At 37.4% G+C, this 16,539-nt stretch overlaps 1 protein-coding gene and 1 long non-coding RNA gene across 3 annotated transcripts in view; one reads left to right on the forward strand and one right to left on the reverse strand.

The window, feature by feature from the left end:
• The window catches only part of LOC132376444 (uncharacterized), a 106,290-nt gene extending 103,298 nt beyond the window's left edge, over positions 1-2,992 (forward strand). Inside the window, exon 5 of the long non-coding RNA XR_009506301.1 lies at positions 2,780-2,992. This is a non-coding gene — a long non-coding RNA (uncharacterized LOC132376444). The remainder of the gene's footprint in view (positions 1-2,779) is intronic.
• Positions 2,993-7,255: 4,263 nt separating this feature from the next.
• Positions 7,256-16,539, reverse strand: part of MEI4 (meiotic double-stranded break formation protein 4) — a 236,388-nt gene continuing 227,104 nt past the window's right edge. For both annotated transcript variants that reach the window (XM_059942101.1, XM_059942100.1), the window contains one exon: positions 7,256-7,982. In XM_059942101.1, coding sequence (XP_059798084.1) covers positions 7,713-7,982 — 270 coding nt within the window. In that variant the 3' untranslated portion in view covers positions 7,256-7,712. The remainder of the gene's footprint in view (positions 7,983-16,539) is intronic.

Here is a 16,539-nt window from a genome sequence, read left to right on the forward strand (position 1 = left end):
TGAGCTACAGCTGGTTTCATTGATTCTGCACAGGATTCAAATGTTAGAGAGGGAGTTTCCAAGTGGTTCAGCTTGTGTCGTGCGAACACCTTTCAGCTAGAAAAAAAGGCATCTTGATTTTTTTTAGTGTTAAAAAAGACTGTACACAATGGGACAAGGAAATTCACAAAAGAAAATTAAGATGTTCTTTCCAAAAGATGAGGAACTAACATCCCCTCTCCCGGTCGCATTTAGGAGCAGGATCCAAATTCAATAGGAAATCAGAATGACAGTCAGGAGACAGTGCAGGAAGCCTGGCACACAAAAAATTGTCTGTCTAGGCTGCAGGCATGTGAAAGCCAGAGAGTCCCTGGCTGGCAGGAAGAGGTCTCCTAAATTTACCGCTGTTTCAGAATGTCACTGGTTCTAGACTTCTGAACGACTGGTTTGTCTACGGCAGGTCAGCAAATTAAATTACAGAATATAACAAAGCATGTTGCAGTTTCTAGCACACATAAATTATGGCTGACATTTATTGATTATCATAAACATAATGGGAAAGATTCAGCCAGAGATTGAGTTTCATTACGGCTCAGCTATGAGTCCACTTAGAATTCATGTAGAACAGTTGGAATAAAAGGAGATAGATAGGAATAAAGAAAACTTGCTTAATACGATCTCTGTCACATTCTGTGTGACTTCTGGAAAGCTCTTAAACTCTCTGTGCCTGTTTCCTCATCTGTAAAATGGGGCTAATGGAAATAATAGTACTGGCCTATGTTAGAGAGTTGTTACGAGGGTTGAACGAGGAAGTACATGTAAAGTGCCTGGTGCGTAATAAACACTAAGTGTTCGCTCATCCGCTTCTTAGTATGGTTATTTTAACTGTAGAGTCCACAAGGTAGTTTTCACAGATATCATTCCATTTCATTCACACAATCCTGCGGTGAGATTGTCCTTGTAAAAAAAAATTAACAATGAAGAAATGGAGTTTTTATTTATATGACAGGGATAGAATGATACCCTCATCTTTTAACTCCAAGTACTAGAACCTGTTACATGTGTAAAAATACATATCGAGGGAAGACTTCCACGAAGACGGGAAAGAGACAAAACTTCCAATGCTTGGCAGTCACATTTAGTAATAGGGGGTAGGTACCTTGAACAATTTTAGTGTAATCATTTATGCATATGTTCAGAGAAACACATTTTCCAAGCAGAAATACAGATACTCTTTGTTCTTTCCACTTGAAAACTGAAACACAGATGCTCTATATTACAAGGGGAAACTGAGAGTATTAAATTACTTGTCCTAAGTCACACGATGGCTGGGCCGGTGATGGCCCTCTGTTCTCTGTTCTTCCATCCCCTCCACAACACATTCTCCCGCATCTGTGCCTTCCACAGCCTGTTCCTTTCTGGGCTTCACTGTTGTCTCCCTGTGGGAAAAATAGAAAAGCTCTCAGATGAAACTGGGTGCAGAGAGAGCTGATTGACAAGGCAGAGCGCCAGCCAAGTCCCCATATCTCTTATTTCCCAGATTGAAGGAAAATGAGTCAACTAGAACTGCCTAAACTTTTTGGGGGAACATGTCACTGAGATGCTTTAAATTATTTATTTATTTATACATCTTTCTCCTGTGATGTATAGAGTTAAAAAGACATTTTCTTTCTACTTCATAGGATTGTTTAGAAATGTCAAATACCGTCAACAGGCTCCTACGCACCAATTTCAATCATGAAATAGAGATGTTTTTCTTTACACTTACAACAGAAGAGTATGATTTTGGAGCCGATATAGAGAAACTGTGCTTCACGTGTATTATTTATTTCCATGTCTAAGACTTAGGAATTAACTGTAATCCATATACAGTTGTCTGATCTTGATCCTTGCATTCTGAAAGATTTAACCTCCTTTATCCTCGGAAAGTGTTACTCATACTGGCTTACAAAACAATCAGATACTAGAGGAGAATCTATATCTATTTCACTGAAATAAATGTCACCAATTGGATATCTCTGGTGTCTTTCTGAACTTCTTTTATTCTTGCAAATAGAAAGGAATGTTTCAATCATCCCAGTTTTACTTAATGGAGTGTAAATTGCCCACCACTGTAATTATCACAAGCACATGCTGTGTTATGTCTCAAATGAACTCCTAAAAAGAGTGCACACTGGAGTTCTACTGTCAGGGTGACTTTATTCTGTACACTCAGTTTCCACTTTTGCAGAGCACATGGCAGCTGAGGGCAGCTGAGTGCTCAGAAAGCAGCCTCTTGACTCAGTGGCTCGTTGCCTCTTTGAATCTTGGCTCTGATTTTTTTTTTTTTTCCCCCCCAGCCTTGTGATTATGAGCTAATTACTTACATGCTCTGTGCTTGCTTCCTCATCCAACTGGGGATGATAATATACTTACCTCATAAGGTTGTTAGAAGGATTAAGCAAAATAATAAATGTCAAGAATTGAGTGGAGTGCCTAGCACATGCCAGGGGGTCACTAAATGCTGGGTATTAACGTAACGACCTGCCTTAATAAAGTGCTGGCGCAAAGGCACACGGATTAGAGAGTATGTATGGAAGAGGCTCTAATTAAAAGGAAAGTATGTCATGAGCCAAGCTCATACTAGCCTTAGAAATTATTTGTAACTTGTCACGTGGAAATAATGTCAGTATATTCATTTGGAGTCGGAGATTCCATCCTCACATTTCTATAGTAACTTCTAGCTCTGTTTTTTTGTTTGTTGGTTGTATAATTGGAGTTGCTGTATTTTCTCAGCCCAGTCTCTGGAACTCTCTCCTAGATTTTATCAAGTTGTGAGGTGAGATGCCTCGCCAGCTGTGGCGAGCTACACTTCTTGGTCACGAGCCACCGTGGAAGGGGACAAACCACACATTTTAATGGACCGTGGTCACTCCTCCCAGGAGAGTGCCCTGGCTCTGGCGTCCTCGCAGAGGGGAAGATCACGTCAGGGTAGTTCCAGGACCCGCACCCCATCCTCAATGCAAGTTAGCTATCAACACTTCAGGACCACAAGGTAAAATATAAGAAAGGATATTTTGTTTTTCAAACAATAGACTTAGTTTCAAGAGGTTTGGATCTCTTTTTACAAAATGAATGTTGAGGTCGAGTGTGAGTTTGAAAGAGAAAGAAGGACAAATACACCCTTTTCCATGCTGGTGGAGTGTCTCGTGTTTCTAGTGTTCCTGAAATGATTAATCATTCATGAAAATGTCTTAGCAAGTCGTTAAAGCTAAAAGGAGTGATGGTTCTGTTCCCCCATCACATCGGGGGTGCTGTCCTTAGGTCACTCTGGAGATTACAGTAACATGGTAAAGACTCAAAGTGCTGAAAATAAATTAAGCACGAGAGTTAAGAACAGGCCATTGTTTATTATTTATTTATTTACATCTCACCATATTCCAGGATTGAAAGAAGATAGAATTTTGTCTCTAGGGTTGAGAAATAGAATCATATATTTATAACTAAACTATATTTACTGTATGTATAAAAACAGAACTCCTGGCATAAGAGAAATATTCTGATACTATTTGGGATGCCCAATATCTTGACTTAAAAGTAACATCCTGTCTGTATCTCTCTGCGTGCTCCATACTAGGACTAATGCAGAAAGCTGTAATTAGTTTATATCTCTTAAACTCAGATTATAATAATTTTTAAAAATGCCGCCAACAGAGAGTAATTATTTTAGTGAAGGAACTAAAAGCTAAGTGTAAAGATGCTCATTTTTAAAGTGCTATTAAGGTTGATATGTTTATAAATTTGCTACTCATTTTAAGTAAATCATGAATAATTTAGGTTCCCTAAATCCTCCTTTGGAATTTTAAGGTCCTCACTGGGGAAGTTTAAAAATACAGTAAAGTAATTTGGGATGACTGAATTTCTACTTTCTGAATGATATTATATGTGGTAAGACCTCCTGTTCAGTAAAAAACAATGATTATGGCAGTGGTTCTTCTTATTTTTTAATTTTTATTGGAGTATAGTTGCTTTGCAATGTTGTGTTAGTTTCTGCTGTAGAGCAAAGTGAATCAGTTATACGTATACATGGCAGTGGTTCTTAAACATTGGTGGAGGGCTTGATGCAACACAGATTTCTGGGCTCTACCCCAGCCTTTCTGATTCTAAAGTTGGTCTGGTGTGGGACCATAGAACATGTATTTCTAACAGCTTCCTAAGAGTTGCTGATGCTGATGGCCTGGGGCCCACATTTGAGAACCACTGCTTTACATCAGAGACAATTGAGGTTAATGTTATCACTGTAAATCTGGATGCTCAAATGGATTGGCTATGGAACACTTAACAACTACGGACTAAAATACAACAGAAGTTCACCAACCAGTTAAGCAGCTACAAGAGAAATTAGATTAAAATATCAAAAGAAAATATTACAAATTCAGAATGTACACCTATGAATTAGAAAATGGAGTTTGATGTCTTGAATGTTAGAGTCATATTTTCTTTTTACAAGCTTTACTTCCTATTAGTAGTTGATTCTTACAACAACTTAGAGCACTTTCATATTAAATGAAAGACAAAGAGGCCAACGTCATTTCCTATGTGTCAGTCATATTCTATAATATTTAGACAATTCTTAAAAGAGTAGCCCATTCTTTGGCCAGATAAATTTAGTGCTGTCCAATTCTATAAATAATTTTACGAGAATAAATTGACTTTCAAAAATAATAAAAATCCTATATCTTTTTTTTTCAATATTAGGTAATTATCATCACCCTAATAATCTCCTTCAGCAAATACAAACTGAATTTTTATTTGGTTGTTATATTGACTGTTGGGTTGTTATATTGACTGTTTAAAGAAATTTCTGTTTTATAAACATGATAAAAGATAAAGTTTAGTATGCTTCTTTTTCATATGTACAAATAATTCATTTGCACAGAGTTGGTGCTTAATAGTTGATGAATAAATGAAACCACATTATCACAAACCAGAGCCATCAATATTTTTAAAAAATCTACAAATGTACATAAAAATATGGAAACATGAAAGGTTTTTTTGCTTGCCTCTTTAGGAATATCCTGCCCTTATTTATAGGATGACAACAGACATGATTAATCAGTACAACAGGTTGTGAAAGAATTGCATCTATTTATAGATCCAAGAACAAAATAATCAGATGTATTTCCTCTCACCGCTGGGCTTAGCACTGCACCGTGACAGTCCACCTACCCCACCTTTAGAGAGAGCTTTGCATTTTTTAGAACATTATTGTTGGAAGATGCTCTATAACATATCTAAAGAGTCTCAACTATGGTAAAATGCTACAATCCAGAAAAGGACAGCTGCTCAGCATGGGTTGAAGAATCCAAAATAAGCTAATAATGAACCGCCATGCTGTAAGAGTTGTAGTTGAGGGCTTATAAAGCTTCGATGACAATCGCAAAGAAGTGGTATTTGTGAAAGTTTCATGAAGTGCCAGGACAGCTGATTAGGAGAGTCGACTGCAAAGACAGAATTCCTGGGGGTGAAACCCAAGTCTTCCCTTCCTGGTTTGCCTGAGTTCCTCATCTCTAAAACGGAGGTAACAATGTTTCCTATCACGTAGGGTTGTTGGGGGAATCGAATGAGTAAATAAATGTAAAATGCTGAGATCAGTGCATCTATTTATTACATATATATGTATATATGTATATTACATATAATGAATACTACATGAGTGTAAGCACTTAACATTTTTATTATTTCCTCCATTTTTAGGAGTGTTCTATGGTCCTCATTATTTCCCATCCTATCCTATATCCAATTTCATTGCTGCCTAAATGCTAACATCTCCATTATTATTATCCCCCAAGTCTTAATTGCTACACCATTCTTAGATATTGTTAATTCTAGCTTAAATCATTCATTCATTCATCTCTTTCACCATTTTACTGAAACACAGAGATACAAATGTCTCATTTGATCTTTTTCACCAGCAGGCAATTTAGACCTCAATACTATTGGGTTCACCAAGAAGTTAGTTGGGCCAACTTTTCAGCCAGCCCAATACATACACTTCACAGTTAACAGTGTTATAGATCTAAACACAGGATAATGAAGGGTTAGGTATTGTAGAAATGACTGAAGTTAAGTGTTTACATAAACATAATACCAAATAGAAATAAAATGTATCTCCATATTGTACATTAATGATGACCCCAACATCTTGTCTCTTCTTCTGTAAAAAATACATTTTCTAGGCTAATTTTCAGACCATGAAGCTTTGAAGATTACTGGAATTATTCTTAGGGTCACTACATTGTCTGACTGCAGTGGAAAAAGGGCCACTGCTGTTGCTTGTATATTCATCCACCTTGTCTAATCATTACGGAAGAGAGATGATGGGGTGATGTTATGGGTAGTGAATTTGTACAAATCTTCAGAGGTGTTCCCAGGAATCAAATAATAGAAAAAATTCCTTCTAATTCAGGATCGGGAATATCCTTCGTGTGTTCAACTAGGAAGTGCGGTGGAGCAAATTATCTGCCCCAACTCTTTAGCCTCTCGTGTATCCATACCCTTTGACATGTAACTTTGCAAGTCTTCCCACTCAAGGTGGAGGGTACTGCCCTGTCCCTTTGAAGTACTCGGCCCAGGCATGTGGGCAGGAGTAACAGTGTGTGATTTCTCAGCCTAGCCCTTTTGCTCTTGCCCAGGGTAAGCACATGTGGAAGAGAACAAAGCCCAATCTATAAAGAGGAACCTTGCCCAGTGGGAGCTGCCAACGGAGGAGAGTTTTCCAGCAGAGCCCAGGTGAACTGACCCTCAGACATCTGAGAAAGAAACACTTATTGCTGTATACCACTAAGATTTTGTGGTTCTTTGTTACATAACAATAGCTGACTGATACATTTTGTTTCAGTATTATAAAAAAGGCTTTATCTTTTCTAGTGATAGAAAGCTAGAAATAACTCCACTAATGTGTGTCAGATAATGATACGATTTTATATAAGTTGCTTTTTAATACCAATGACATTCAGGAATGGTCATTAACTTATAAACAATATCACATACAATTAATAAAGCAAATTTGTATTTGTTGTGCCCTAAATTGCACTATAGGAAAGTAAATAATGTGTTCTCATTAAATTAGTTGGTTATGATTTTAATAATTGAATGAAAGTCAATGAAATTGTGTGACTGGAAAATTCAACCATTACGTTCATAAGTATAAATATACTTTTAATAAATATAAAGTATATTTCTAGACAGATGTTAGACTTAATTACACATAACAACTACATTTTAACAACAGGAATATTTTATATAATCAATAGAATCAAAAACAATTTGTTGAGAAACAAACACAGAACATTTTTAACAACTAATTAGTACTTTCAAAAGGACTTGACAAATATGTTGATTATATGAAATTAAAGGCCAGTAGGTTCACAAATGTTAAAAACTTTTCTCCTTCTACATGAGTCCCCTCTGAGACAATAGAAAATTATATAAGTGAAACTGTTTAAGAAAGAAAAGTTAAAAAAAATCTCATTTATAACCACTTATTTTAAATGCTATGTTGATAAAGTAGGCTGATTTTAGTATAGAAATATGACTCATAATCTTTTACACACAGTTTAAGACTATTAAATTGAATTGATTATATTTAGAGATGCATTTAAAATGCTCATTTAAAAATATTCTTGAAAATCTGTTAAGCACAAGATCTTCATATATTCAACTTTAGTATGCTTCTGATATTTGGTAAATTGCTAAGGAAGTGAGTTATTTTCAACAGTTCCTATCTCTACTGAGTTCAAGAGAGTGCCCAGTCTCCATAAATAAAAAGTAAATAAAGGAAATGCATCAGAGAGTTGCAAAATAGTTTCATCATGCTTCTGAAGAAATTTCTTGATTTCTTGGTCCTCATGCCCTATTCTTGAAGCGTTGCCTTCTTCGGTTTCCTTCCGAAGAAGTTGTTCCAGAACCCAGAACACAGAGAAAATATTTTCATAGCGTGTCACATCGTAACTGGCTTGCACCTACAGATAAACAACAAACGAATGAGAACCTACTGTATAGCACAGGGAACTCTACTCAGTGCTCTGCAGTGACCTAAATGAGAAGGAAATCCAAAAAAGAGGGGATATATGTATATGTATAGCTGACTCACTTTGCTTTACAGTATAAACTAACAATGTCTCACAATATTGTAAAGCAACTGTACTCCAATTAAAAAAAAAAAAAAAACTCCTTTAAAAAAATACTGGTTGTAGCTCAGATCAGCAAAAGCCAAATAAAGAGATCAAATTTTTGAACAAAAAGTAAAATACTTATTTAACAACACCTTCTATCTTCCCGTTCCTTTGATTGGAGTGGGGGGACAGAGAACAAAAGAGAACATTTCCTCTTCCAATCTTGGTGAATGACTTTTTCTCCTTATGGTTTACAAAGTTCTGAATCCTTTCTCTACGGTGCTGCTATAATTCGTTACTGAGATGAATCTGCGAATACTCGGCAGAGAGTCTAACACACAACAAATCTTGTGTGTTGAATTCAACGTTTCATCAAAGACTTCCAATGCTTGATACTCCTGTCAATGATAACAAAAGGATCTTTGGTGGTAGAATTTTAGGAACATGTTTCGAAGTATAACTCAGTCCTAAAGCAGTTAGGGTTATGACCTGTAAGCGACTAGATGTGATCTCATCCTGAGACTACACAAATTGGGGAGGAGGAAGATTAGATTGTGTGGAATCAGATACACGGTCATGAGAAAAAATGTAGATGTTTCTTGTAGAAATTATTTGGCCTAGATGGCTGAAAGTGAGACAAATCAAAGGAAGGCCTAAAAAGTGCACAATGGAAAGCAGAACATGAGGGGATACAGGAAGCATGTAAAGATATAAACTGGCTTTATCATTTGCTTATTAAGAAATATGTTGGAAACATTCCAACAAATTTATCCACTGTAGTAACACATAAATGAAGAAACATTCTTTTAGAGCCCAGAGGAATTATCTTCAACAAGGTTGTCTGATAAAAGAATCAATCAAACATATACAGATAACTGATACTTTCTTTTTCTTGACTGAGGTATAACTGACATCACATTATATTAGTTTCATGTGTACAATGTAATGATTCAATATTTGTATATGCTGCAAAATGATCATCACAATAAGTCCATTTAAAATCCATCAGCCTACATAGTTACAAAATTTTTTTCTTGTGATATTTTAAGATTGACTCTCCTAGCCACTTTCAAACATGCAATACAGTATTATTAACTATAGTCACCATGTTGTACATTACATCCCCATGACTTATTAATTTTATAATGAAATCTGCACCTTGTGACTCCCTTCACCCATTTTGCCCCCTACCCTCACCTCAGGCAACCCCCAATCTGTTTTCCATATCCAGGAGCTCAGTTGTTTGTTTTTTGGTTTCACATATAAGAGAGATCACACAGTGATTATCTTTTACTATTTGACTTACCTCACTTAGCATAACGCCTCAAGGTCCGTCCATGTGTTGCAAATGGAATGACTCCATTCTTTTTTACAGCTGAATAACAGTCCATTTTACATACATATATATATGTGTGTGTGTATATATATGTATATGTGCATGTGTATATATACCCCACCTTTTCTCTATTCATCCATCGACGACATTTAGGTTGCTTCCATGTCTTGGCTATTTGGCTGTTATAAATAATGCTGCAATGGACACAGGGGTGCATATATCTTTTCTAATTAGTGTCTCAAATTAGTTAACACTAATACTCAGAAGTGGAATTCTTGGATCATACAGTAGTTCTATTTTTAATTTTTTGAGGGATCTCCATACTGTTTTCCATAGTGGCTGCACCAGTTTTCATTCCCACCAGCAGGTGCACATGGGTTCCCTTTTTCTCTACATCTTCACCATCATTTGTTATTTCTTGTCTTTTTGATAATAACCATCCTAACAACAGGTGTAAGGTGATACCTCATTGTGGTTTTAATTTGCATTTCCCTGATGACTAGTGATGTTGGGAATCTTTTCATGTACCTATTGGCCATGTGTACATCTTCTTTGGAAAATGTCTATTCAGCTCCTCTGCCCATTTTTTAATTGGATGTTTTTTTGCTATTGAGATATATGAGTTCTTTATATATTTTGGATATTAACCTCTTAACAGGTATATGATTTGCTAACATTTTCTCCCATTCAGTAGGTTGCCTTTTCATTTTGTTGACTTTCTTTGCTTTGCTGAAGCTTTTTAAAAGTTTGAAGTAGCCCCAGGTTGATTTTTGCTTTTGGTGTCAATCCAAAAAATAATTGCCAAGACCAATGTCAAGGCACTCACTGCCTATGTTTCTTCCAGGAGTTTTTTTTTTTTTTTTTTTTTTAAACATCTTTATTGAAGTATAATTGCCTTACAATGGTGTGTTAGCTTCTGCTTTATAACAAAGTGAATCAGTTATACATATACAGTATGTTCCCATTTCTCTTCCCTCTTGCATCTCCCTCCCTCCCACCCTCCCCATCCCACCCCTCTAGGTGGTCACAAAGCACCGAGCTGATCTCCCTGGGCTATGCGGCTGCTTCCCACTAGTTATCTATTTTACATTTGGTAGTGTATATATGTCCATGACACTCTCTTACCCTGTCACATCTCACCCCACCCCCTCCCCATATCCTCAAGTCCATTCTCTAGTAGGTCTGTGTCTTTATTCCCGTCTTGCCACTAGGTTCTTCATGGCCTTTTTTTTTTTTTTTTTTTCCCTTAGATTCCGTATATATGTGTTAGCATACTGTATTTGTTTTTCTCTTTCTGACTTACTTCACTCTGTATGACAGACTCTAACTCCATCCACCTCATTACAAATACCTCCATTTCATTTCTTTTTATGGCTGAGTAATATTCCATTGTATATATGTGCCACATCTTCTTTATCCATTCATCTGTCGATGGACATTTAGGTTGCTTCCATGTCCTGGCTATTGTAAATAGAGCTGCAATGAACATTTTGGTACATGACTCTTTTTGACCTCTGGTTTTCTCAGGGTATATGCCCAGTAGTGGGATTGCTGGGTCGTATGGTAGTTCTATTTGTATTTTTTTAAGGAACCTCCATACTGTTCTCCATAGTGGCTGTATCAATTTACATTCCCACCAACAGTGCAAGAGTGTTCCCTTTCCTCCACACCCTCTCGAGCATTTATTGTTTCTAGATTTTTTGATGATGGCCATTCTGACCGGTGTGAGATGATATCTCATTGTAGTTTTGATTTGCATTTCTCTAATGATTAATGATGTTGAGCATTCTTTCATGTGTCTGTAGGTCATCTGTATATCTTCTTTGGAGAAATGTCTATTTAGGTCTTCTGCCCATTTTTGGATTGGGTTGTTCGTTTTTTTATTATTGAGCTGCATGAGCTGCTTGTAAATCTTGGAGATTAATCCTTTGTCAGTTGCTTCATTTGCAAATATTTTCTCCCATTCTGAGGGTTGTCTTTTGGTCTTGTTTATGGTTTCCTTTGCTGTGCAAAAGCTTTTAAGTTTCATTAGGTCCCATTTGTTTATTTCTGTTCTTATTTCCATTTCTCTGGGAGCTGGGTCAAAAAGAATCTTGCTGTGATGTATGTCATAGAGTGTTCTGCCTACGTTTTCCTCTAAGAGTTTGATAGTGTCTGCCCTTACACTTAGGTCTTTAATCCATTTTGGGTTCATTTTTGTGCACGGTGTCAGGGAGTGTTCTAATTTCATACTTTTACATGTACCTGTCCAATTTTCCCAGCACCACTTATTGAAGAGGCTGTCTTTTCTCCACTGTATATGCTTGCCTCCTTTATCAAAGATAAGGTGACCATATGTGTGTGGGTTTATCTCTGGGCTTTCTATCCTGTTCCATTGATCTATATTTCTGTTTTTGTGCCAGTACCAAACTGTCTTGATTACTGAAGCTTTGTAATATAGTCTGAAGTCAGGGAGCCTGATTCCCCCAGCTCCATTTTTCGTTCTCAAGATTGCTTTGGCTATTCGGGGTCTTTTGTGTTTCCATACAAATTGTGAAATCTTTTGTTCTAGTTCTGTGAAAAATGCCAGTGGTAGTTTGATAGGGATTGCATTGAATCTGTAGATTGCTTTGGGTAGTAGAGTCATTTTCACAATGTTGATTCTTCCAATCCAGGAACATGGTATATCTCTCCATCTATTTGTGTCATCTTTAATTTCTTTCATCAGTGTCTTATAATTTTCTGCATACAGGTCTTTTGTCTCCCTAGGTAGGTTTATTCCTAGATATTTTATTCTTTTTGTTGCAGTGGTAAATGGGAGTGTTTTCTTAATTTCACTTTCAGATTTTTCGTCATTAGTGTATAGAAATGCAAGAGATTTCTGTGCATTAATTTTGTATCCTGCTACTTTACCAAATTCATTGATTAGCTCTAGGAGTTTTCTGGTAGAATGTTTAGGATTCTCTATGTATAGTATCATGTCATCTGCAAATAGTGACAGCTTTACTTCTTCTTTTCCGATTTGGATTCCTTTTATTTCTTTGTCTTCTCTGATTGCTGTGGCTAACACTTCCAAAACTATGTTGAATAATAGTGGTGAGAGTGGGCAACCTTGTCTTGTTCCTGATCTTAGTGGAAATGGTTTCAGTTTTTCACCATTGAGGACAATGTTGGCTGTGGGTTTGTCATATATGGCCTTTATTATGTTGAGGAAAGTTCCCTCTATGCCTACTTTCTGCAGGGCTTTTATCATAAATGGGTGTTGAATTTTGTCAAAAGCTTTCTCTGCATCTATTGAGATGATCATATGGTTTTTCTCCTTCAATTTGTTAATATGGTGTATCACATTGATTGATTTACGTATATTGAAGAATCCTTGCATTCCTGGGATAAACCCCACTTGATCATGGTGTATGATCCTTTTAATGTGCTGTTGGATTCTGTTTGCTAGTATTTTGTTGAGGATTTTTGCATCTATGTTCATCAGTGATATTGGCCTGTAGTTTTCTTTCTTTGTGACATCTTTGTCTGGTTTTGGTATCAGGGTGATGGTGGCCTCGTAGAATGATTTTGGGAGTGTTCCTCCCTCTGCAATATTTTGGAAGAGTTTGAGAAGGATAGGTGTTAGCTCTTCTCTAAATGTTTGATAGAATTCGCCTGTGAAGCCATCTGGTCCTGGGCTTTTGTTTGTTGGAAGGTTTTTAATCACAGTTTCAATTTCAGTGCTTGTGATTGGTCTGTTCATATTTTCTATTTCTTCCTGGTTCAGTCTCGGCAGTTTGTTCATTTCTAAGAATCTGTCCATTTCTTCCAGGTTGTCCATTTTATTGGCATAGAGTTGCTTGTAGTAATCTCTCATGATCTTTTGTATTTCTGCAGTGTCAGTGGTTACTTCTCCTTTTTCATTTTTAATTCTATTGATCTGAGTCTTCTCCCTTTTTCTCTTGATGAGTCTGGCTAATGGTTTATCAATTGTGTTTATCTTCTCAAAGAACCAGCTTTTAGTTTCATTGATTTTTGCTATTGTTTCCTTCATTTCTTTTTCATTTATTTCTGATCTGATCTTTATAATTTCTTTCCTTCTGCTGGCTTTGGGGTATTTTTGTTCTTCTTTCTCTAATTGCTTTAGGTGCAAGGTTAGGTTGTTTATTCGAGATGTTTCCTGTTTCTTGAGGTAGGCTTGTATTGCTATAAACTTCCCTCTTAGCACTGCTTTTGCTGCGTCCCATAGGTTTTGGGTCGTCGTATCTCCATTGTCATTTGCTTCTAGGTGTTTTTTGATTTCCCCTTTGATTTCTTCAGTAATCACTTCGTTATTAAGTAATGTATTGTGTAGCCTCCATGTGTTTGTATTTTTTACAGATCTTTTCCTGTAATTGATATCTAGTCTCTTAGCGTTGTGGTTGGAAAAGATACTTGATACGATTTCAATTTTCTTAAATTTACCAAGGCTTGATTTGTGACCCAAGATATGATCTATCCTGGAGAATGTTCCATGAGCACTTGAGAAAAATGTGTATTCTGTTGTTTTTGGGTGGAATGTCCTATAAATATCAATTAAGTCCATATTGTTTAATGTATCATTTAAAGCTTGTGTTTCCTTATTTATTTTCATTTTGGATGATCTGTCCATTGGTGAAAGTGGGGTGTTAAAGTCCCCTACTATGATTGTGTTGCTGTCGATTTCCCCTTTTATGGCTGTTAGTATTTGCCTTATGTATTGAGGTGCTCCTATGTTGGGTGCATAAATATTTACAATTGTTATACCTTCCTCTTGGATCGATCCCTTGATCATTATATAGTGTCCTTCTTTGTCTCTTGTAATAGTCTTTATTTTAAAGTCTATTTTGTCTGATATGAGAATTGCTACTCCAGCTTTCTTTTGATTTCCATTTGCATGGAATATCTTTTTCCATCCCGTCACTTTCAGTCTGTATGTGTCTCTAGGTCTGAAGTGGGTCTCTTGTAGACAGCATATATATGGGTCTTGTTTTTGTATCCATTCAGCCAGCCTGTGTCTTTTGGTGGGAGCATTTAATCCATTTACATTCAAGGTAATTATCGATATGTATGTTCCTATTCCCATTTTCTTAAATGTTTTGGGTTTGTTATTGTAGGTGTTTTCCTTCTCTTGTGTTTCTTGCCTAGAGAAGTTCCTTTAGCATTTGTTGTAAAGCTGGTTTGGTGGTGCTGAACTCTCTCAGCTTTTGCTTGTCTGTAAAGGTTTTAATTTCTCCATCGAATCTGAATGAGATCCTTGCTGGGTAGAGTAATCTTGGTTGTAGGTTTTTCTCCTTCATCACTTTAAGTATATCCTGCCACTCCCTTCTGGCTTGCAGAGTTTCTGCTGAAAGATCAGATGTTAACCTTATGGGGATTCCCTTGTGTGTTATTTGTTGTTTTTCCCTTGCTGCCTTTTATATGTTTTCCTTATATTTAATTTTTGACAGTTTGATTAATATGTGTCTTGGCGTGTTTCTCCTTGGGTTTATCCTGTATGGGACTCTCTGTGCTTCCAGGACTTGATTAACTATTTCTTTTCCCATATTAGGGAAGTTTTCAACTATAATCTCTTCAAATATTTTCTCAGTCCCTTTCTTTTTCTCTTCTTCTTCTGGGACCCCTATAATTCGAATGTTGGTGCGTTTAATGTTGTCCCAGAGGTCTCTGAGACTGTCCTCAGTTCTTTTCATTCTTTTTTCTTTATCCTGCTCTGTAGTAGTTATTTCCACCATTTTATCTTCCAGGTCACTTATCCTTTCTTCTGCCTCAGTTATTCTGCTATTGATCCCATCTAGAGTATTTTTAATTTCATTTATTGTGTTTTTCATCATTGCTTGGTTCCTCTTTAGTTCTTCTACGTCCTTGTTAAATGTTTCTTGCATTTTGTCTATTCTATTTCCAAGATTTTGGATCATCCTTACTATCATTATTCTGAATTCTTTTTCAGGTAGACTACCTATTTCCTCTTCATTTGTTAAGTCTGGTGTGTTTTGACCCTGCTCCTTCATCTGCTGTGTGTTTTTCTGTCGTCTCATTTTGCTTATCTTACTGTGTTTGGGGGTCTCCTTTTCACGGCTGCAGGTTTGTAGTTCTCGTTGTTTTTGGTATCTGTCCCCAGTGGCTAAGGTTGGTTCAGTGGGTTGTGTAGGCTTCCTGGTGGAGGGAACTAGTGCCTGAGCTCTGGTGGATGAGGCTGGATCTTGTCTTTCTGGTGGGCACGTCCACGTCTGGTGGTGTATTTTGGGGTGTCTGTGGCCTTATTATGATTTTAGGCAGCCTCCCTGCTAATGGATGGGGCTGTGTTCCTGTCTTGCTAGTTGTTTGGCATAGGGTGTCCAGCACTGTAGCTTGCTGGTCGTTGAGTGAAGCTGGGTCTTGATGTTGAGATGGAGATCTCTGAGAGATTTTTGCCGTTTGGTATTACGTGGAGCTGGGAGGTCTCTTGTGGACCAGTGTCCTGAACTTGGCTCTCCCACCTCAGAGGCACGGCCCTGATGCCTGGCTGGAGCACCAAGAGCCTTTCGTCCACACGGCTCAGAGTAAAAGGGAGAAAAAATAGAAAGAAAGAAAGAAAGAGGCTATAATATAGTGAAGTAAAATAAAGCTATTGTAAAGCAAAGCTATACAGACAAAATCTCACCCAGAAGCATATACATATATACTCACAAAAAAAAGGAAAAGGGGAAAAATTAATATATCCTGCTCCCAAAGTCCACCTCCTGAATTTGGGATGATTCGTTGTCTATTCAGGTATTCAACAGATGCAGGCACATCAAGTTGTTTGTGGAGTTTTAATCTGCTGCTTCTGAGGCTGCTGGGAGAGATTTTCCCTTCTCTTCCCTGTTCGCACAGCTCCTGGGGTTCAGGTTTGGATTTGGACCCGCCTCTGTGTGTAGGTCGCCTGAGGGCGTCTGTTCTTCGCTCAGACAGGACGGGGTTAAAGGAGCAGCTGCTTCGGGGGCTCTGGCTCACCCAGGCCGCGGGGAGGGAGGGGTACAGAGGAGGCGGGGCGAGCCTGTGGTGGCCGAGGCCGGCGTGACGTTGCACCAGCCTGAGGCGCGCCGTTCGTTCTCCCGGGGAAGTTGT

The sequence above is a fragment of the Balaenoptera ricei genome, chromosome 12 (genome assembly GCF_028023285.1).
Source record: "Balaenoptera ricei isolate mBalRic1 chromosome 12, mBalRic1.hap2, whole genome shotgun sequence".
Classification (NCBI taxonomy): Eukaryota; Metazoa; Chordata; class Mammalia; order Artiodactyla; family Balaenopteridae; genus Balaenoptera; species Balaenoptera ricei.